This window comes from Sylvia atricapilla, chromosome 5, assembly GCF_009819655.1.
Source record: "Sylvia atricapilla isolate bSylAtr1 chromosome 5, bSylAtr1.pri, whole genome shotgun sequence".
Taxonomy (NCBI): domain Eukaryota; kingdom Metazoa; phylum Chordata; class Aves; order Passeriformes; family Sylviidae; genus Sylvia; species Sylvia atricapilla.
This window is the reverse complement of record NC_089144.1, coordinates 40,769,809-40,792,913: the sequence shown is the minus strand read 5'-3', so window position 1 is coordinate 40,792,913 and position 23,105 is coordinate 40,769,809. Positions and strand designations below refer to the sequence as shown.

At 35.4% G+C, this 23,105-nt stretch overlaps 1 protein-coding gene across 1 annotated transcript in view; it reads left to right on the top strand.

Moving 5' to 3' along the window:
- Nucleotides 1–22,275, top strand: part of SLC6A15 (solute carrier family 6 member 15) — a 37,276-nt gene extending 15,001 nt beyond the window's left edge. The window contains exons 3-12 of the mRNA XM_066319237.1: nt 4,774–4,931; nt 5,408–5,534; nt 7,385–7,566; nt 8,796–8,906; nt 12,308–12,549; nt 12,654–12,846; nt 14,006–14,198; nt 16,636–16,795; nt 19,369–19,531; nt 20,921–22,275. Of these exons, the coding sequence (XP_066175334.1) occupies nt 4,774–4,931; nt 5,408–5,534; nt 7,385–7,566; nt 8,796–8,906; nt 12,308–12,549; nt 12,654–12,846; nt 14,006–14,198; nt 16,636–16,795; nt 19,369–19,531; nt 20,921–21,292 (1,901 nt within the window). The 3' untranslated portion in view covers nt 21,293–22,275. The remainder of the gene's footprint in view (nt 1–4,773; nt 4,932–5,407; nt 5,535–7,384; nt 7,567–8,795; nt 8,907–12,307; nt 12,550–12,653; nt 12,847–14,005; nt 14,199–16,635; nt 16,796–19,368; nt 19,532–20,920) is intronic.
- The last annotated feature ends 830 nt before the right edge of the window (nt 22,276–23,105 follow it).

Sequence of the window (23,105 nt, the reverse complement as noted above, 5' to 3'; positions counted from 1 at the left end):
GTTTTGAAAAGATTGACCTGGATAGAGTCATATTGTGTTTTTACAGTTAAGTAGTCTGAATTTTTTACTGAAATTACCAGCAGATTGACATTAAAGTTCTGTGGTTCAATGAAAAAGCACAGCAGTTGTGCATTTTCCTTTGTTAGAAGCTAACAAGTAGTACAAGAGAAATGGGAGCAAAGGAACACTTTGCTCAATCCATTCAATCCAACACTTAAACATGGGTTCAGGGGCTTTAGTATGTAGCTTTGGATCAATAATTTATAGTCAGTGCCTTGAGTTCACTGATGACTACAGTATAATTTTTTGAGTTTGGTATTATTAGACTCAAAATTGAGTTGTACTTTAGTGTACTGAAAATGTCTTCTTTCTATTTTGCAAGTCTAATTCTTAAATGAAGCTAAATGGCTACGGTGGTACTCACCCTTTAGGCACAGTTTTGTAAACACGCACACTGAACATACTGAAACAAGTGACAGGAAGACTCTCCTCTCAGGATAGACTATAAACCTACAGATAAAACCTAAAACGGTTTATGAGCTTTCCTGACAAAAGCAGCTTCTGTTTTGTAGCGGTAAATAATTTTACTTGCCTAAGCTTAGTATACTGTTAACTTAGTGTTTTGTTGCTTGCTTGTCATAACTTTGAAAATTTTAGCATTTGTTATTGAAAATAAGTTTATATTCATCTGAAGGCCAGCTTCTTGGTTGCATTCTGTTAGTAAGTGTCTAGTAAGAGATAAGTGCTGAGATCTCTCTTCAAGACAGTAGTCACTTTGATTAAATAAGAATTAAATCAAACACCAGACACTTAATTAAAATCTAGCACAACAGCAGCTGAAACAAATGTGGAAAGTTAATACGTTTTTCAGTTTACAAGAATTGCTAGGAGAAGAAAATCGTATAGTATCAAGGTGGTAATGGTTATGTTGCCTTGTGTTACTGCTTTTGAAAATATTTTCCAACTCTTTAAGCACTAATGAATCATGTAATTTTATTAATTTTTTAAGCATTTGTAAGAGCTTAAATCAAAACCAATGTAGTTGTTCCACTTAATATTAATGACAATATTAATTGGTCATTAATATTGCCAAATGCAATATTTTCAAGAAAGACAAATTACCAGCTATCCCATTCTGATGCTTGATTAAATAAAAAAATTAGGAAATCAAAGCAGTGCTGTGTGCAGTTTTAACAATCATGAAATCTTCATGAAATCTCTTACATCTTTTTCATTCATTCTAGTAAAGAAGGATGAGGGTTTTTTTGGTTTTTTTCCTTATTTAGATGAGATTTTTTAATATGAAAGCCAATGCTTAAGACCAAAACAGGCAAAAGAAAAAGTGACTTCACAGTTGAATAATTCTGTAAATGTGGAAGGGAGACCTGGAGATCCTGAACTACACAGAATTCTAATATTCAGAAGGCAGCTTAGCTGATAGGTGTAGCAGACAACTGATTATAGGATGTTGTTGCAGGCCAATTTATTACTCAAATTCAAATTAGAATAGTCCTTATCCAATATTGTAACTGCAAGGACCCATTTTTTGTGCACAGGCAAATAAGAGACATGATGATGAGATATTTCCATAGTGATTCTTTTTCAGGATGAAGTGAGGATGTCTTAGAGTTCTTTGAAGTATGTCTAGCTTCAAGAGAAGACCAGCAAAATACTTGCCCAGAGGTGCTGTGGTTTCGTGTTGACTGTGGGGCACAGAGGCCCTTTGCAGCTGTGATGCAGTTGTATCAGAGCTATGTCCAAGCTCTGTTGTACTGAAACTCACACATGCACAATTTTCCCTTATGTCCACTTTGGTGACAGGAACAAGATCAGAAGCAAGCTCAGCAGGTTTAAATAATGAGAAGAACCAGCACTTCAGGTGCTTTGCACAAACCTAGCAGTATAGAGGTGAACTCTGGTGTCTGGCTACCCACTGAATTACAGGGTTGTCATGTTTAATGTAATGTGGATTTAACACCACATTTATTGAACTCATTTAGTAGAATCTAACTGATAAATCTTGCAATTTACATTGATACTGCACCATAAAACACCCACATCAGCCCAGTCTTTAAACATGTGCTTAACTTTGCAGCCTTGTGATTAAGGTTGTGGACTGGGACACTGAGAGCTGGGTTCAGTTCCTGCTCTAGTAGAGTCATCCAGTGGGATACAGGGTAAGTCACTAGGCCCCAATTTTTTTGAGCTGTATAGGTTTGTCTCTACTCAGCTATGCCCCATCTGTCTAATTAAGATCTAAGGTATCATTTACAGTCGCATTATATAATATAATACAATATTTGTGTACTGTTGGCTTTCAATGAATTGTATGAGCAGATTTTTTTTTCAAAACAGTGATGCCAAAGCTTCTCACTTGAAATGTAAATTCTGTCTTGCAGAAATTTTGAGAGTCAGTCACGGATATTTAAATGATTTCTGTGTTACATGTTCTTAAGACAGATAGTCCCCCTCATTTTTGAATGTGGTTGTTGCTCTGTTCCTCAGTTTTCCTCACATTTATTTCTTTCTGTCTCTTTTCTTAATAAAAAGTTATGTTTCCATTTTGTGCACATAGAAAATGAGCTGCAAGAGACACCAAAGTGCTGAATAGAAATGTAGCTGCTACCTCAGTGAAAAACAGTGCTGCAGCATAGCATATTATCATGGAGTACTACATAGGAGCTACTTCATTGATAACATAGCCTATAGACTGTGAGGTACATGAGATGAATACTCTTTGCCTGGTGTGCTAGGAATTTTTTATAGAGTGGTTTGATTTGGAAGGGACTTTAAAGATCATTAGTACAAACTGCCCTACAATAGGCAAGGAACTCAGACCCCATCCAATTGGCCTTGAACAGTTCTAGGGATGGCAAGTTCAAAACTTCCCTGGGCAACCTGTTCCAGTGCCTAATCAACCTTTATAGTAAAGAATTTCTTCCAGATACCTAATCTAAATCTACCTTCCTTCATCTAAAGGCTATTCCCCCTTATCCTGTCACTACAAGCCTTTATTAAAGGTCTCCAACTTTCTTGTAAGTCCCCTTTAGATACCTGCTTTAAGATTCTGTAAGGTCTCTCCAGAACCTTCTCTTCTCCAGACTGAATAACTGAACTTTCCCAGGTCTGTCTTTCAGTCCTTTGATGGACTTGGTGCCTCTCGACTCATTCCAGGAGGTCAACATCTTGTGTTGGGGCTCACGTTTTTCCTAGCTTTTATTTATTCATTTTTCCCCCCTAGTCTTGAGCTCAAGACTGCAGTTACACCGTGATTAATATCTTTGTAAGATCTTTGTAATGGAAGGGGATGTCCAATTAGTGTGTACTTCACGAGGAGCAAAATAGCAAGTGGACCTAAATGGAAACAAATGCTACTGGAACATCTGAGACCTCCTGCACAGCCTAGGAAAGTTCAGCTTTTCTAAAATAAAGTGTATTCCATGAGATAAATTTTCATTAAGGATATGAAGATCCCAGTGCATTTTGATAGATTCCTAAAAAAGCTCTAGAAAGTTGACCTTGGATGAGGGAACTTGAAGTAGGACTTAGCTGGAGTTGAGGATAATGCCAAATTTGTTTCTGAACTTCTCTCAGCTTCTCTTTCATCACAGGATGAAGCCATTGATTATACAAGTTACCAGCTCTGAATCTAAGCTCCTGAGGCCTTTAGATCTTTGCTTTGTAGCTTGCTTCAACACACTGCAGTCTGCATCTCTCAAATGTTTTGCCTTAGCCTTGTAATAGTTTCAAACAAAAGTTTTAAGGCCTTTGAGTTAGTTGTCCAGCACAGTGGTCTGTATGGCAGTGTAAGAGCCACACAATGTCAGGTGTCATGTTGCTTATTGCTGATGCCTGCATGCTTTGTTAGCTCTGGTACTAAATACTCCACAACACCAAGGGGGAAGTTAGGCTTGGAACTTGTCAGTGCTCTTAATATGTGGATATATTTGCTTGCAGTCAGACTTCTTGAAGTAAGTGGAGATGCATCCTTAAGTTAGAATTGTGTATGATCAGTTCCTGGGAATAAGACCTTAAAAAAGTAAGAGGAATTGCTTTATATGTGTATGTTTACATAAAGGTGAAGTTACAGTTGCATTTTCAAATATGACTTGAAGAAGAGAGTTGGTGAGTACTGCAAGATACAGATCTACAATACTCCATTTGACTTCATCTCATGTTTCTGTTTTCTGTCTGGAGCCTTGTAGCAACAGGCTGATACGGTTTTCTTGCTTAGCTGGGTAGCATCATTATTATGTACAGCATGAAGTCCCCTTTCTGAGCATCTGAGAAATGGAGAAATTCAGAGATAGCTTCTGAAATTTCTCACAATTGAAGCTCACTCAGAATATTGTGTACAGAGTGTTTACTGTATTTCCGTTATATTCAGTCTTGCTGCTCTGTTAAAAGTCAAGCTGTAAGATTTTCTAAGAAATGTTGATTCAGCTCTAATGATTCTGTATTTCTAAAAAGTTTGAGTGCCCAAAATTTCAAACAAATAACTCATTTCAATAATATCTCACTTGCAGTAGGGCTTACCTCAGATATGTTACAGTGCTTTGTAAATCAGGTGTCTTTGGGTTTTTTATATCTTAAAAGACTTATGACCAAAGTTCAGCTAAAATTGTTCTTGCATGTGATCAAAAAAGCATGTGATCAGTGAAGGACACTAATTCAAATTTGAAGCTATTAGAAATTTTCAAATCTGTTCTGTCAAGTTCTGGCTCTTCTTCCATTTACTCTGATTTATACTTTCATACTTTGTTCCCCTCATAGGTGCCTATCTTGTGCCATACTTAATCTTGCTACTGATAATAGGGATTCCACTGTTTTTCTTGGAGCTTGCTGTTGGGCAGAGGATCCGTCGGGGAAGTATTGGTGTGTGGAATTATATCAGCCCCAAACTTGGAGGAATTGGATTTGCAAGCTGCGTAGTAAGTTTTTTATGATTATATCCTTTGCTTTCAGATGTTATGATTTCATCTTCCTGTTTTGCTGCAGGGAAAGGCAGTTAATTTATAGCTGGGCATCAGGGTCAGTTTACAGTGTTTTCAAAGATCTTGGAACTTGAATTGATCCGTTAAAACTGTTTGTATATATGTGTCTGTTAAGTCAGTCAACTTGTGTTCTGTGATTCTTTTGAAATTAGGAACTGTGGAACAGAGTAGTCTCTTGGAGGAAAAATGCCTGTAAAAGTATAGGTGTAACATGATAAACATGGAGAAAAGTGAAAATTTAGAAAATGTCAGGTACTTTGATGGGACTAGTCATTCCCTTTTTCTTCTGATTGAGTTGAATTAAACGTAAGTTCATTGACTGACGCACAGAAATATGCAGAAATTCAGCAGAGATTATTTATTTACATCATAAATGTAAATTTTTGGTTCTGTTTTTTTTCCCTTTTTACTAGGTATGCTTCTTTGTGGCGCTGTACTACAATGTCATTATTGGATGGAGCCTGTTTTACTTTTCCCAGTCCTTTCAGCATCCGTTACCATGGGACCAATGTCCTTTAGTTAAAAATGCATCTCACACCTGTAAGTCTGTGTTAACATAATGTTCTTAAAATTATATGAAGTATATAAAATCTGAGATTTTCAAACAAAAAGGAGAAAAACTACAATTCAAGAAGATATTTGTGTGCAAAAGTATTGTATGCAAAAGTGGTTTTCTATCTTACTTAGATGTCACATTATAATACTTGAAAAAATACAACAAAAACTTAATGTAAGACACATACAGTGTATTTGGAAAGAACCAGCATTGCCAACAGCATTTTAAAGAGGAATGAAATTAGGAGAATTTGCAGAAAAAAATCTTACTTCTTTTTTTCTGATGTTGATATTGCTTTTTATACTTTCTTGGTGAAAAACAAAGGTGAAAGAAGGATATTTTTACATTTCAGCTAGTAGGATACTATATGGCAAAAAGTTGTTGGTTTACTAACAAAGGAGAAAATGGAAAACTGTAAATATCAATGAAATGCAAGAGATAAGAGTACTGTTTTCTTTGTAAATTAATAAAAGTGAGATAATCAGTCCTTTAATTTTTGCTGTAATGAGATGATCTCTTCTGTAACAGCATGAAAAGGTCCTTATCCCTTGGGTTTGGTTATCTTGTAACAGGACACATTTTGTATTATTACTGCTACTGAAATATGAACTATTTCTTCTTTTAGTTTCCTTTTATTTCAGATCGTAATTTTTCTTTAATTATCTTTTGAATATCACTTGAATAAGGAACAACCAGGGATGTTTGAAAAGTTGTACCTTTTTGTAGTGTCTTTTCCAAAATTGCTTGCTTCAGTATTATACAGAAATAGTCAGCACTTGTGAATGTTGACACGCAGTCAAACTGACTGTATTCCACAAGCTACTGTCCATTAGTTGAGCAGCAGTGGTTGTTTATATAGTCTTACCCTTCCTAAATATTAAGATATAATGTGTCAGCCTAACTTGAGCAGAGGCCATCTGAACTAAGCTTAAAAAAAGAAAACTATTACATTTGATAACATCTTACCATTTTTAATAGGTTATTTCAATGAAGATTTGTCATCTGTGTTAGGTTTCTTAAAAAGAGTGTATTTTCCCCTTTTTTTCCCTTAATTATTTTGACTCAGGACATGCTTACATGGATGGTTGATTGTCAAGTAGAAATGATTTATAAAGAACTTAAGTAAATATTTTCTCTGAAGAAATCTTTCTATTTGTATGTAGATACACAGTTTCTTAAGCTGTTTGGTATCATGACTATAACAGAATTACAGTATAATCCAAGGAGTCACTTCTGGAATATACATAGCAACTGTCATTAAATATATCTGTGTAGGACCATTTATTTCCTTTTCTCATCACTTTAGTATCGTTATGTTATTATTTTATTGTTTATAATGGTAGTTATGGCACTCAAATAAGCAGAGACTTATCAAAGCCGACACGATCAATGGTTTGTTTTCCATATGTATTAAAATTTGTGTTCATTGCAGAGAGATAATTTTCATAGTATGTAGTCATAGTAGATATGCAAATCATATTGATGCAATCATATGCAGATGATGTAATTTTATGTGGAATGAATGGAACGTATATCTTCATCTAAACCTGTGTGCTGTTTAGTTCTGAAGTGAGAAATTAATTCTACTTTGAAGTAGGATTAACCATAATGCAGAGGAATATATTATCCCAAAAGGGTGTTTTAAAAGATATACCCAGAAGCTTTCACTGATAGCAGTCACTCTTTCTTTTAGACAATGTGTTAAGACTATTTTGTGAGTTTAGTTTTGTGATAAATGGCGATGGCACAGTTAGAAATATTCAGAAGTGGTAGGACACTGTTATGAAGTCTCTCTCCTGCACCCATTCTTCACTTGCTAACGTCTCTTTGACAGTTGTGGAGCCAGAGTGTGAAAAAAGTTCTGCAACCACTTATTACTGGTACAGAGAAGCACTGAATATTTCCAGCTCTCTGTCAGAGAGTGGGGGTTTAAACTGGAAGATGACTATCTGCTTGCTGGCTGCCTGGGTCATGGTATGCTTAGCCATGATCAAAGGCATTCAGTCTTCAGGCAAAGTGAGTATACTGTTTACCTGCATGACATTGTTTTGTTTTGAAGCATTTCAGGACATTTCTGTTCACCAAACCCTCTGTTTACTCTCAGGAAATCTGTAGGAGCAGGTTAAGTGCTTTGACTCACCCCTGCATTTGTATAATCTCAAGTAGAGAAACAGTAGTAGTTAAGCATTAGAATCCTGTTTTTATTGGACATGGTAGTAATTTAGTGGGAATTGGGATCTGAAGAAGAATCATTTTGCTTCTCATCAGCCTAATAGCTGCATGTAACTGTACCTCAGCTTTATTGTGCAGCATATGTCTTTGTGTTTTGAGCATCTCAGGAAATAAGTTTCCATGTGTACTCACTGTATGACAGTGGTGCATTCACATATGCATGCTTCTGGCTGCTGCTTTCCAGGATTCTGGATTGTTTCTTTTGACAAATGATTTACCAGCCCTTTGCATCTGAGTAATGTTATCTTGTGTTCTTTCCTTTGTGTGCAGCCAAAGATTTGCCGGTGAAAGTTTTGCTGAATCTTGGTGGGATTTTTCATAGGAAAAACAATTTGTCCCAGTAGCAAAATTCTTTGCTTTTAAAGTTTGGCACTGATATGGAAATTTCTGTGACCTCCTTGGGGCATTTCAGTTAAAGAAATAAGTAGCAAGTTTAATAGCGAATCATTTTACTAAACTTTACAGAATTAATTTTCTTTTCAGTGATGGGTAATGAGAAATCAGATTTGATTACTATTTTTTGTTGTTTTGACAGTAAGCATTACTTAGTGATTGAATTCATTGGTTGTTATTATAGTTTCTATTGATTCTTGTCCCCTTTCCTTCTGAAGACAAAATTAGTTTCTATTCACACTGCATACCTTTGCCATCCCTGGTCAAAGTGCTTTCATAGTGAGAAGCATTTCTACAACAGTTTACTACTTTGTTTTCATCTCATTGAATTAATACTGAGTTTCCCTGGAAGTCTGGTGGCTCTTTATCAGTTAGTGACAAAGACATCTAGCAGTTGTATTGCTTTTGTACAGTACAGAATTTAATTTCTTTTACAGTCATGTGATCTTGCTTTCTTCTGCAGAGACAAGGGGAATGGAAAGTGTTCTGCATAATTCTTAGAACATATGATTATCTATTCAGTCATTGTCCAAAGGATACTGTGTTGTGAATGAACCTATTGAAAAGAAAGTTCATGTTAAATGTCATGTTACATTTTTTCTTACCTTCTTGTATTTCAGATCATGTATTTTAGTTCCCTTTTTCCATATGTGGTACTTTTATGCTTTCTGATCAGAGGATTGCTTCTTAATGGGTCAGTGGATGGAATTCGTCACATGTTCACGCCTAAGGTATGTACTTAATTTCTGTTTGCAGGGTATTAAAGTTTCAGTGGCAATTTGACCATTTATGAATGCTCTCATTTAAGCTTATTGTTTTCATAGAACATTTGGCTGTGTTTCTGTTTGCTTAAATTGCGAAATTTTTGTTTATCTCAGTGGCACAATACCAAGCATTAAAGTCCAAAGGATCTAGGTGTTCCAAGGGTCTTTAGAGTTACCTCTGTTAGGTCAGGGTCCCCAGAGTTACACACCTCTACAAAGCTAAACAACTGAGGGTGCAATTTAGAGGATTCAGGAAGTTTAGAGAGCTCTGAATACTGAAAAGAGAACTTTGCCATTTTCTGATGTTGAAATATCTAGTTCTGGGTTGTCAGTGCCTTACTTTGAACTATCATGGCATACATAATTAACTTGTCTCTTTTGAAAAGGAGCATTATTTTTCCTCCTTTTTAGAAAAAAATTAAAGCTGTTTACATAGTAGCCCAAAGTACAGGAGACCTGTATTTAATAATAAAGTAGTTTTAGTACTTGCCACTCAGCTTTCCTTATCAGTTTTCATATGATGTGCCAAGATAGCAGCAGTTCTAAGCATATATTTTTTACTGCCAATATTTTTGCCAGAAACATGCCTTACACAGCTTTAGATTGTCTAACTGTGGAGGTGTTTAGCTTGAAGATCTAAATTCTGCCCACACCTATCTCAAATGCTTGCAGCTACATCTGTACTATAGGAACAGCATGTTTCAGTTGTCAGAGCCCTGCTCTGGAATCTGTAACTCTGGTTTTCATATCATATTATAAAGTGAGTTTTCCAACAAGTCCACTTCACAATACAGTTGAGAAGAGCAGGACTATTCAAAAGCAAAAGCTAAATAATAAGATAATCAAAATCAATGCACATAGTGGCTAATGCCAGATGACAGGGTGTTGTCAGTTGTTTTGATTCCAGGTGTTTTGAGTCTGGAGAACTGTCATCCTATAAACATGACCTTTGTCAGCTGTCACATTGATGCAGTCATGTTCCATTTCACTCACTGTCATCACTTTAGATGCTTGTGCAGGAACTTGCAGGCTGCTCAGGCAAATTTGAGAAACCTGAGCAAGAGAGAAATGGAATACTACTAACGAGAGAAAGTGTAAAGTGTAGGAGAAATACAGACCTCTATAAGATATAATTTGGTTTCTCAACCACAGTGTTAATACTTTCTTTGGCTGAAGAAGTACCACTAGATACTGAGGGAAAATAAACATAAGAACTCCCCTTGGATACCAACACCTCTTCAGTATTCACCACTAAATGAGTTAGACTTAAAATAAGTTGCAGCTGGCTTACTTTACAGTTATGTTATACGTAATTATACAATTGCTTCAACTGTTCATAAATTATATAAAAAAAAATGATTCTTAATTTATTCTCACAGTTTGGAAACTGTTCTGTATCAAAATTTAAGTTATGGTTTGTATTTGAAGTTAGGAGGCCTCCATGTCACATATATTATAATGAATATAAACCTTACAAAATACTTGCATTATAATTTTTTGTATTTGAGCACTAATTTGGACTGTAGGTTCATATGAGACTACCTGAAGAAATTCAGACTCTCCCACCTGTTGTTTCATTCACTCCACTGTGCTAACACTTTATTTGAGCATCCAGGCTATAAAAATGAGTGCTAAACCAATCTAGCATTATTGAAAATTGAAAATTATCCAGGTAGATAGATGTGAGAAGAGAGGCAGAAGGAAGCATCTTGTTGGCCCAGTTAGCTGAGCAAATGACCACATTTTGAGCACAGACGGTGGCAGCGAATTCCCATGAGTTATGTGAGCACAGCAGAGGTCATTGCTGCAGGTGTGAGAGTGCAAGACCAGTATAGAAGGGGAGAATTTCTCTGTTTGGCATGGCTGTTAAACAAAGCAGAAATTCTAAGTAAGAAACTTCATGGAAAAGCTAAAGAAGAGTATGTGAATAGTCCACTTAAATCAACTACTGCAGTTAAACTGTAGGATTATATGAAACTGAAGTACAGAAACTCCAAAATTTCACAGACAATATGTAATGGCAAATCAGTGTAGAGTCTGTTTTGAAGGTCTGGGCTATGTGTTTCTGAAAACACATTACTTTTGATGGTACCAAAGGGTATATTATAGGAAGTAAGAAGTCTTTTGATATTTCAACCAGTTACAGATTTGGTGCAGTTAAGAATGTTCCTGGCGCTCCCTCTGGTGGGAAAGCTCTGGCACAATGGAGTGATACAGAGTTAGAACTATGTGCAATAGCCACTTGTGCATTGTAATTATAATCTGAATTGCAAGTCAGGAATATGTTCATGTTTTCCCAATTATATTGTATTTCAGCTCTATATGAGTGAATAAAGAAGCTTTCTGCTGCCTATCTGTAATATATATCTCCATGGGAAACTGACATTTTATTCAAAATGTAGCAATAGCAAATTTATTTCTCCTCAGAATAAGACAGTCTAATAATGCTAATATCTGTGCTGATGCTTTTTAGTTCTACTTCTATGAATAAACCTAGGGCTTAAAGAAAATAAAAGTCACTTGCATTAACAGAAGTCCTGAATTAGCTTGAGGAAATCTGATGCTTAAATTTGACATGTACTTTACTTATTTTTTGTGATTCAGTGTCTAGAAGAAGTTGAGATAGACAGATGGTGACTCATAACTTTGTTACAAAGTTGGGTTTTTTGAAGGAGCAATGCAGTTGATTTAAGTGAGCAATACTTTTAATTTTTGATGAAATGCTTAGTTGCCCCTGAAATACATGACCCATTTGACATAGGGTTAAGTTCAAGGCATCTGAGTTAGGAGGCTTGACTCATGCACTATACAGCTTGTGGAGGCAAGCGTTCCCTTCATATATTTTGTTGTGATTTACATATTTGCATGTTGTAGAATTCCATATAAGCATGTGTATCTCATGTTCACCATTTTTTTGTGCATTTGAAGAGTAACAACAAAGCAACTTTAGTCATACTCATTGCATTTATTAAGAGGGTTAATCAATCTAAAATACATCTTAAGTCTAACAGAAGTCAGTACGTATAGTGTAAATAAAAGACAGCTAATACTGTAAATAAAAAAAGTGTTTTCGTTTCTCAGTATAACTATCTGCTATTTCAGTTACATAGCTGCAGTAATGTCTTACTGTTGGGAACATACTGTATAGCGTGTTTCTCTTCGATGTTTAGATAATATAAAATAAATAGAAATTCTGGCCTGTAAGTTTGCCAACTTCAGGGATCGCATTCAACTCTCATTTTATCATAATGAAAATATGGTTGTAGTGGAGCATTTGCGTTTTATGATGTAGGGTTTATTCTGTTGTTTTTTTCATATAATAGAAATGCCTTTTATAGCTGACATATATTATATCTAATTTCAAACAGCTTGAAATAATGCTGGAGCCCAAGGTCTGGAGAGAAGCTGCTACTCAGGTGTTCTTTGCCTTAGGGCTTGGATTTGGTGGAGTCATTGCCTTTTCAAGCTACAACAAGAGAGACAACAACTGCCATTTTGATGCTGTACTGGTGTCCTTCATCAATTTTTTCACTTCTGTGCTGGCAACTTTGGTGGTGTTTGCAGTTCTGGGCTTCAAAGCCAATATCATAAATGAAAAATGTGTTACCCAGTATGAATATCCCATTTCTTTTTAAATTTTTTTTATGGTTTATTTCATTTATGAACTAACACAGACCATTGAGTTTGTTCTCCCTGTTCCATTATGTTTTACAGAAATTCAGAGAAGATATTAAAACTTTTGAAAATGGGCAATCTCAGCCAAGATATAATCCCACATCATATCAATTTCTCAAGCATTACAGCCGAAGATTACAGTTTAGTTTATGACATTATACAGAAAGTGAAAGAAGAACAGTTTGATTCTCTTGGTCTGAAGTCTTGTCAAATTGAAGATGAACTTGACAAGGTGAGATTAAGTCCTGAGATTATGAACAGATAAATATTTGTAAGCCTGAAATAAGCTGTGAAGTGTAACTACAAAGTATCAGTACAGTGTACTTGGGAGCTTTGCACCTATAAAGAGCTGGATGAAAACATGGTTGCATTCCAGCTCACTTGAGGACTTTTGGTTCTGATGTCTTACTGTGGTCTTCACTGATTTACAATATATTTTGCTCATTTTATGATTCTTCTCAGGAGGTGATAAGTTTTTTAATCTGTTTTTCAGAGGAATTGAGCATGAGGGTTTTTCCAAAGACTAAACAGAGGTGTTACTTATTCAGTGTCTCAGACTGCAAAATATTCTAGTGTTAAATACTACTTCACTAAAAGTAAAAAATTATTTTATCTACTTATTAGGTAGTTGTTTAATGAGTATTATCCTGTTTTTAAATCTTACAGTAAGCCAAATTTGTAACAGAAATTACAGTTTTCTAGCTTTAGAGAGGCAATTGCAGATTGAAACACTGACTTCTATATAGTTGCAGCAGCATCTGAAGATAAAATAGAAAATTGGTGACTTAGGCTTGTAAAATTTCTATAGTATGTCTGCTGTCTAAATTTGAAACAGAAGTATAGAAATTAAATCCTGTATATGCTTACTGGAGAAAACAAAGTGTATTTTGTAGTAGTCCTATATAGTAGCTGTCATGCAAAATTATCAGTGAAAGAGAGAAAGAAGTTCTGATTGTACGTGAGAGGAACATTCTTTATAACAAGTGAAATCAGCCATTGGACTCATCTCAGTGGAAGTGATGGCTTCCATGTGATTGGACTCTTTTAAGATTTAGGTGGACAGGGAGCTGGGCCATCTTGTTTAGACTGCATTTGCCAAGAAAGTTTGGACCAGATGATCCATGAGACACCTTCAAACCAAGTAATCCAGGATTCTTTGAAAGAATTGTGTTAATGCCAATCAACTTACAAATTCTCATGTTTCTATTGAAATAGTATTAATAGTATTAACTGGAAGAATTACATATTGGATAGCAAATTCCCCTGCCTTCAAGATGTAATCACTGACACTGTATGAACACCAAGTCACACTTGTCGGCTGTCACAGTACCGAAAAAAACCAACAAAAAAAATTCATGAATAATGATAGAATTTTTTTTCCTCTCTGACAGGCAGTTCAAGGAACTGGTTTAGCTTTTATTGCATTTACAGAAGCAATGACCCACTTCCCTGCTTCTCCCTTCTGGTCAGTCATGTTCTTTCTCATGTTGGTAAATTTGGGCCTTGGAAGTATGTTTGGAACCATTGAAGGCATTATCACACCCATTGTTGATACCTTCAAGGTCAGGAAAGAAATTCTTACTGGTGAGTTACACAAACTTTCTTTTCTCCATAGAGCAGTAAACTAAATTTTTTTTTTTGGAACTATGAACTTTTCTTCTTTTTTCTTGACATAAAAGTTTACAGAGCATTTTACAGAGCAGTAAATCACTGTATTCCAGACTGTACTTTCATGCACAAGCACATTAATATCTGCCAGTAAAACCTTTTCCTAAATGTTACAGTAGCATAAACCCCCTAAAGCTTAAATTTCAATTTAATTTCTTTTAAAAGTTTTTTGTATGGTCACTCCTTTTGTGCTCTTTCAGAATACTTTCCATTCCAGACTGTGTCACACATTGGAGAAACAAAGGAAAAGGAAGGAATGAAAATACATTGCAAATTACTACAAATTATTATTGAGTGGTCCAGATGAAGTCTTAATTTGTGATGAAATTTTTATTATGCTAAAATCAGTACAGTTAGTCTCTAGAGAACTGTATTTTTTCCTGTTAAATGTTTATTAACTCTTAAACAAGATGTCTAGTTGTTTTGTTTGGGGTTTTTTTATTACTTAAATGCCTAAAGTTATTTGAGGTGTTCATGTAGCTTTGACTTGTTCTTTTTTATATAAAACACCAGCAAAGGTGTGAAAGTTAGGTTTCTGAAAACCTTCAGGGCAGCTGCAAGGGATGTGATGTGTTATACACAAATTCAGCTTTCATATCAATGCCTGTAAACGGTGGGATAGAAAATAAATTTTAAGAAAAAGTGATTTAACATTATCTAACTCTATGAAGAAAATAATAAACACTGTGAAAGAAATACTAATACATTTTATGAGAGTTTACCCCTGATGCAGCAGAACACTACTTTTTCCCCAACTGCTTTCCTTACTTTACTGAGATAATAAGTTATATTTGATAGATAAAATAAAAATCTTAAAAAATATAAATCAATTGATTTTTCAGAAGTCCTAAGATACTGAGCACTTTTTGGTCTGTTTGGTTTTTATAGCTAGGTTTTAACTTCTTGGTGAATAACCAGTGCAACAATTAGAAATAAGCTGCTCTTCCTAAGTACATGTGCAAATACCATGATATATAGTCATTACACTGAAGTAATGGAGTAGTTTACAGTAATTCCTTGTTACTCTGTGTGATAAAAAAATAAAGAAATATTCAAGAACTGCCTTTCTCTTGTAACTTTTTAAAGCGTTGTTCATGCTTGATTTTAGCTAAACTCAGCTGTACTCAAAAGATTACAAACTGAGGTGGTGTTTTCTTAATTGACTGAAAAAAATGAAATACCTGGATTATTTTTCAGGCAGTACTGATGGTATTTAAGAAGGATTATGGCTGCAATAGATTTTGTGCTTACAAGACAAAAGCTTTCAACTTTTACAGAATTGTTAGCACATTTGCAACTCTTAGAATTCAGGGAAACCAACTCAAACGCTTAAATTTATTTTGCATTCAGCAATGTCATGTCTTATGCTGAGTGGTGGAAAGTTCAGAAAGTCATTATAGTAATAGTTCCTACAAGGTTCAAGAAAGTGATTAGACTTTTACCACAGGGTTTGCAACAGTGTCATTGTTTTACTTTCAGTGCTATAATCAATAATAATTTATTATTTTGGATTCATGCAGTGAGTGTATTCTGTAAAGATACTTTATATTTTGACCCAGATTAATTTCACTGAATTTTGGACTTCTTAGGTGCATCCTTAGCCTAAGTTTCCTCAGAAAAAAAAATAAAAAGAGCACTTAAATTTTAAGAATCAGTCTTATTGATGCTCAGCCTGCAACTGATGTCACGATTTATTGAAGTTTGACTTACTTAAGTATTTAGTCCTGTTACTGACAAATATAGCTGGAGAAAATTATATTGAGATCCATTATGCAGGATCAGCCTTTCTAGAAATATATTTGGGGTTGTCCATAAAGAAGAGACAGAAATGCTGCTTAACGTACAAATACATTTAGACAGATCCTAACAGAACTTTATGCCATGAATGATCTTTTAAGGGAAGTCTATTGAGTCTTTGTATTTTTTAGAATCATAATCTTTTTAGAGTCATAGAAACTTCTTCATATTATCTTTTCCCCCATATTTTCACTTTTAAGTTCTTTTCACTTCTTAGTTTCAAAAAGTGAACTGGTGTCCAGTTAACATGATGTATGATGTTTTGCCTACTGGTTGATTTTATCCTTGCCATTTGCATTATGTTTAGTGAGAAATAATCACTTCATTAATCTCTGCTGCTTAAGCAGGACTTCTGTGATACTGTGATTCTAGTAATTCAAATTTCATAACTTCTCCATTTTGTAGGAAAGAGGTGGAATTATTAAAGTTCTTAAAATGGAGACCCCCGAAACAGTTAAACGTTATTGACTTGACTTCTGTGAAATAATATCTTAGTCCCTCTTTGTCAATGGAACTTTGTTGTAGTTATAGCACACATTTCTGTCCTTTATTCCAGTCATCTGCTGCTTGGTAGCATTTTTTATTGGCCTGATCTTTGTGCAGCGCTCTGGAAATTATTTTGTGACAATGTTTGACGACTACTCAGCTACTCTGCCCCTGCTTATCGTGGTCATTTTGGAGAATATTGCAGTCATCCGAATTTATGGAATAGACAAGTAAGTGAAGGAAATGTATCTTGCTGTCCATATCAACAACATTCTTTACAATAATTATTACTATTTTAATTATATTGTATGAAACATTTGCAATATACACAGAAATATAAGTAATTAGAAAGCATGTCAGTCTGGTCAAGAATCTAGTCTTTTATTAAGCACAGGTTTGGAGCAAGATTCACTACATCAAAACAGTGTACTGAAACCCAAAGAATGATTGCAAGAGGTCCAAAAAGAGGAGAAAGAGACAAAATTAGAGATTTGGAAAGGAGGCTGGATAGGAAAGTATAGGGAATTTGTACCAACAAAGACATCAAGAGAAAGATTTCAAGAATAACCATGGTCTTAAGCAACAGATGAGGATGAATATTTCAATACAGTATTCCAGGCAGCTTGAGAAAAAAACATAGCAAACGCTAATGGCAGTAAAAAGAAAAGGTTTCAATTTATGAACTAAATTTAGTTTGGGGTGTTTATAGTAATTAATTTTTCTTTGCATTAGTTGTGAGAGAGGAAATGATAGCCAAAAACAGGCTCAAAGCTTACTTGGAAGCAGCAGAGTTGACAACAGTGAAGTGACCTGTTGGGGATGGGTGAAGAGGAATGGCCATAAATCCTTTTTTTTTTCTTTTCTTTATTTTTTTTTCTTGATTCCTTTTATGTACAAAACCAGCAAATTGTGTTCAGTAAGTGAGATCAATATGCGCCGCGGTTAAGGAATGGAGGAGTTTGTATCAAAAATAACTTGTGCCATGCACAGGTCAAACAGAACACACTGTATTAACATGCTGAAATAATTAAAGTGTCTATAATTCATTTGCATGAAGGAAAAGTGACATAGAATGGGTGGGGTTTAATTGACTTTTCATTTGTTTGATTTGAGTAATCAGCCAATCCTTTGTCACAATGAAACAAAAATACAAGAAGAATATTTAATTTTATGGTTTCCAGACCTTTTTTCTGGTCTATGCATGTGGTACTTGGTCTGCTTGTTCGTTAAGGGAGAATTCCAGCTTGGACCACATGTATAATCCTATAATTGATCATTTAGATAGAAAAACACCATGTAGATTATTTTACACATGCAAGCAAAAGATAAAACAGATGACCTAGTTATAAGGTTGGTAATGTCCAAGCTCCACTGTGAATGTACATGGCAAAAGTCAGGACCTTACCTATGAGGAAGTTGATGTTTAGACATAGCTAAAATACAGCAAATCCTTTGCTTATTACTCACAGTGCAGGCAATTCATGTTTTCAGAAGGTGTTCTGACAGAATACGGTGAAAAGTTAACAGCCAAGTTTCTCATTTGTGATGACCACCTGAATATTCCCTCTGGAGTATTCTTAGTATTTCTTTTGGTGTGTATTTCTTCAGAATATCCTTCACGAACCTAGCAATTCAGTTTGTAAAAACTGTCAGTATCAACAGCCTCAGGTTGCCATTGGCTATGATAGTACCAAGGGTTCCTTGTAGATGAAATTCCATATAAATGCCTTATTAGGCATAAAGTCTTTGATCAGGTAGTAGAAAACCAAAGCATATCATCCAAAGGGTGATGTAGAAAAGAGACAATGGGTGAATTTCTGTAGCCAAGAAGGAAAATCTCCCATGCTGGAATTGGTGCTATAAGGAGCTTGAGCTAAAGGAGACTTTTAGAAGAGGATAAGTAGGATGGAGACAAAAGAAGACTTTAAAGTAACAGATTCATGTTCAACTAGAAGAAGAACTGGAGATCTCAGAAAGAGAAGGCTATCTATAGAGGGCACAATACATTTGTAAATTCATCCTTCTTTTAATGATGTATTTTATTTCAGTGTAAACAAACAATAGAATGCCTTAAGCCATGCAGTTAATTTATTTTTTCTGAGAGTTTACATGACAGTTCACATGTGTAACTGCTTGGAAAACATGCTTCTATAAGAGCTTTTCTGAGATTCACATTTCAAAAGGAGGGTGGGACCACAAGGGAGTCAAAACTCATTGCTTGTGCACACTCAAAAAGAATTATTTCTGAAAGCATTCTCTGTTTCTGCTGGCTCTGGAACCATGTACTCCATCATGAGTACAGAAATAGGAGTTTTGTTAATGTCTTAACTTATAATTTTGAGGAGAAAGGAGACAGTTTTATAGCTTGGCAAAGTTTTATTTTAGCAGCTTAAATGATGCAAACCATAGCTTATGCATAAGTTAGTTTTTTAGACTGCAGCATGTGTGTGGGTTCAAAACTAATATTGCACAGTCTGTAAGATGTTCTGGTAAACAACCTTGTAAACAGTACAAGAATATGTAAAAAAGAATGTTAGAAAAGTGAGTTTAAATATCTTCCAGCACAGTCCAGCAAGCGGTTTACTAAGTCACTGCACTGTGCAGGGATTCCTTTTGTTCATCTGGTCTGCACTACTAGTATAAACTGTATTTTTCAGCCCATCAAGTCATTTAAACTACAGCTATTTCTATTATATGCCTTTTTTCCTGTCTGTCAGTTCCCTCAGGTTAGGTGCTGTGTATTGATTATAGTGCTCCAAATCTCAGTGTCCACAGTAACAATAACATTTTAATCTCTTTACAGATTTATGGAAGATCTGAAGGATATGCTGGGGTTTTCACCAAGCCAGTATTATTACTACATGTGGAAGTATGTTTCACCATTTGTATTGTTATGTTTGCTGGTAGCTAGTGTTGTCCAAATGGGATTAAGTCCTCCTGGTTACAATGCTTGGATTGAAGATACGGTATGTATATAGAATGTAAATGTGTATATAATGTAGGGTTTGTATGTATATTGTCATCATAGTGATTGTATCTGAAGCCTTTGAGAAACACATGAACAGAACAAGAAGGTTACAATTAGAAATTCAAAATCAGTATAAATAATGACATGGTTGCTTTTATCTCAAGTAACTGATGTAAAACCAACATTTTTTTAATTTTAGAGTCGTTCTGCTTTAAAATATGAGTGATTGACACAAACCTTTATGCTCTGGGTGACTTCTATTTTGTGATGTATGATGAAGAAATTATTAATGGTGGGAGAGGTTTTTCACATTCATTAAGTCTTACTTTACTGCAGAAAACAGGTGATAACTACATAAATCATTTCAGATATCACATCAAGTTTTATGTGGAATTTATTGAGATATAGCCATGTCATAATTTCTTCCCTTTGTGAGCACATACCACGATGTAGGTTGCAGCTGTATTAAAACCTCTCTCTGATAAGAACTTGTCAGGGTAAGTGGCAAGACAGTTCTGAGCTTTCACTTCAAAAAGAGATTCAGTCAAGGTAACTCTAAATACTTTGGCTAGTTGTAGGCTCATGAGCTCTCAGCTCTTTCTACAGGCTTTTAATGCAAAATGGAAAGAAAATTCCAAAGAAATTAATCTAACAAAACTTTCCCAAATTAGCCTGGGGGACGGGTGGGAGTCACAGCAATGACAGGTAAAGGATAAACACAAGAGTCTGGCTTTACTATAGGTAGGTAGTAAGCCTGCCTCTGTCCAGACTACTGCATGATTCTCAGAAGTATGCTCTTGTTACATTTGATTCTTGCCCTCAAACATTAGAAAGAGAAATACCGTAGAATAACAAACATGCCATTCCTTCCCACATACAAAATTAGGCAAGTGGAGCCTGTTGTCCATTGATACATGGATGCAGTACAGGTGTGGGGTGTGGTCAGTGCCCCAGCATTATAGTTTACCTGAAGTTTATGCAAAGTGCAATAACTGATGTGGTTCCAGTCTAGACCATTTATTAGCCTACAAAAAAATTTTCCAGGCACAGTTACAGATATCACTGCACACTTGTCTGTTCTGGACACCCTTTAAAGGATCAGAGAACAACTACAGAGAAATGTAACAGAAAGCCTAAAGTGAAAATCTTGATTTGTGTGCAGCTGAAGTGCTCTCAGAAACTGTTCAACAGTGTTTTAGTGCTCCACTGGCTGCAAGATAGCAACCCTACATTTCCATTACTCTTCAAATTTGAGATCTGTAGTGGTGCCCACACCGTGAGTGCAGTGGAGTATGTGCTTGAAAACTACAGATGGCAGTAAGGACTGCAGGTTTTTGTTATTTTTCTAATAAAGATGTGTTAATAGCTTTTCTGTTGTATTTCTCAGGCTATGGAAGAGTTCCACAGCTATCCAACATGGGGAATGATTGTCTGTATATCTTTGATGGTGTTGGCCATACTGCCGGTCCCAATAGTCTTCATGGTACGCCGTTGCAACCTTATTGATGACAGTTCTGGTAGTTTGGCATCTGTGTCCTACAAAAGAGGGCGGATAATAAAGGAACCTGTTAATCTGGAGGGAGATAATACAAGTCTGATTCATGGGAAGAGTCCAAGTGAAGTGCCATCTCCAAATTTCGGTAAAAACATCTATCGGAAACAGACTGGATCGCCAACCCTGGACACGGCTCCAAATGGACGTTATGGTATCGGCTACCTGATGGCAGATATGCCTGACATGCCAGAGTCTGATTTGTAACCACAGGAAAGAAAGTGCTGTTTGTTTCTTTTCTCACTGGCCACTGCTATGAGCAGTGGTCAGCGTCACTTACTAGGGTGCGATCTCAGGTGCTCCATAGTAACAGTCTTTAAAATGTCATGACTCAACGTGCTGGTTGAGAAAACTCCCTTTGGATTGATTCTCTGAGTTTTTATTTGCACTGAAGGAAACATTCAGATTCAATGGCAGCCTACAACTGCCAGCATAGCCAAGAATTTGATTTTTAGATTAATTTCTAAATTTAAAGTTTTTAATTTCTGAAGCCCAGGTCTTGCTCAGATGATATTTCTGAGACTGTATCATTGAAAATCCATTTTTTTTTCTGCTGAATTTCAGGTTAACTCCCAAGTATTAATGGTGGGCTCTGTAGTAGTTCACCAAACCTGTGTTTGTGTAAACACCTGTATATACCTTATGTAGATATGCTGTACTTACTTTATTAGCACTGATAATTACTTAGGCTATTAGCTGAGTAAAAAACAAACCTGCAAACTATTTTCTTATGTAATAGCTGTATAGAGCAATAGTGTTAGAAAATCAAGGAGTAGACTTATAGGAAGGCGATAAAAGATTCCCTGTTCACTGGGGACTGCATAAAATGTGGCTGTATATTTTGTGTAAAATATTTGCTTTTTCAGTGTGAAAACAATTTTAGAGTGAGTCACTCCAAGAATCTTAAGGATTGTGCAGATTCTGCATTTTTTTCTATGCTGTGTGCCTAAAAAAGACCTTGATATTTATTGTGGTTACAAGATTACATATATATTATATTTATATAATATACTTGTAATGTAAATATGTATATTATTCTGTATGTAATGGTTTCAAAAGTTGAAGCAAGATGGCTTTTTAAATTAGTCTCCTTCAGTTTTGCTTCTGTTCTATGCAGATAATTTTTTTTCAGTCAGTAATTGTTAATAACTGTATGGCATTACATTTTAACCTATGAATAAAGAGATTGATAAAGTATTTCTATGTGGTATCTAATACATTTATTCTAACACACCCTGCTTTTTCCTCATCTGAACTACCTGAAAGAAGGACATTTACTAGATCAATAGAGATGCTAAAAGAACTTGAAAACAAAAAATCAGTCACCTTAAACTACTGGACAGTGCCATTTACTCTGAATACAGGAGTTGATGTAGCGTTGTAAACTGGCAGGATGCTCTGGAAGCTGGTACATGATCTACTCCTTACCTTACAGTGTTTTAAAACTAGGCATAAATTCTGACTTTTTTATCTCTAATAAGCAAAGGGCAGAACCTGCTTACGTTGTCCAGGCATCAAAGAACCAGATTAATTTGAGGTAAATACAAGCCTCCGAAGCTCTGTGTCTCAAGACTACAGTTTTAAGCATGTCAGTATGGAAAAGCTATGTCAAATAAATGGAAAGTGCAGAATCTTAAGCCAAAGTACTTTAGCAACTTGATAAAAATTTTTATGGATAACTTTTGTCACAAGAAAATAATGTCAGATAATTTTCCACTTTTAAAATGAGGGTTTTGAAATAACTTCCAATCATCAGAAAGTTGAACTAATAGCATTAGTTGACAAAAACCTGTATTTAATTATCAGGCTTATTTTACGTGTGATAGAAATTGCGCACCTAAAAGAGCATTTAAAAAAAAGTCCTCTGAAATGCATATATTGGAACATATGGGGTAGAGCTGGCATAATTTAAGCAGCTTGTTCTTTTGTAACTGATGTATTGGCAATATTAGCTTGTATGTAATGGCTCACCATTAGAGACAGAGCAAGCAGGTACAAAATCCTGCTGTGGCATAGTACT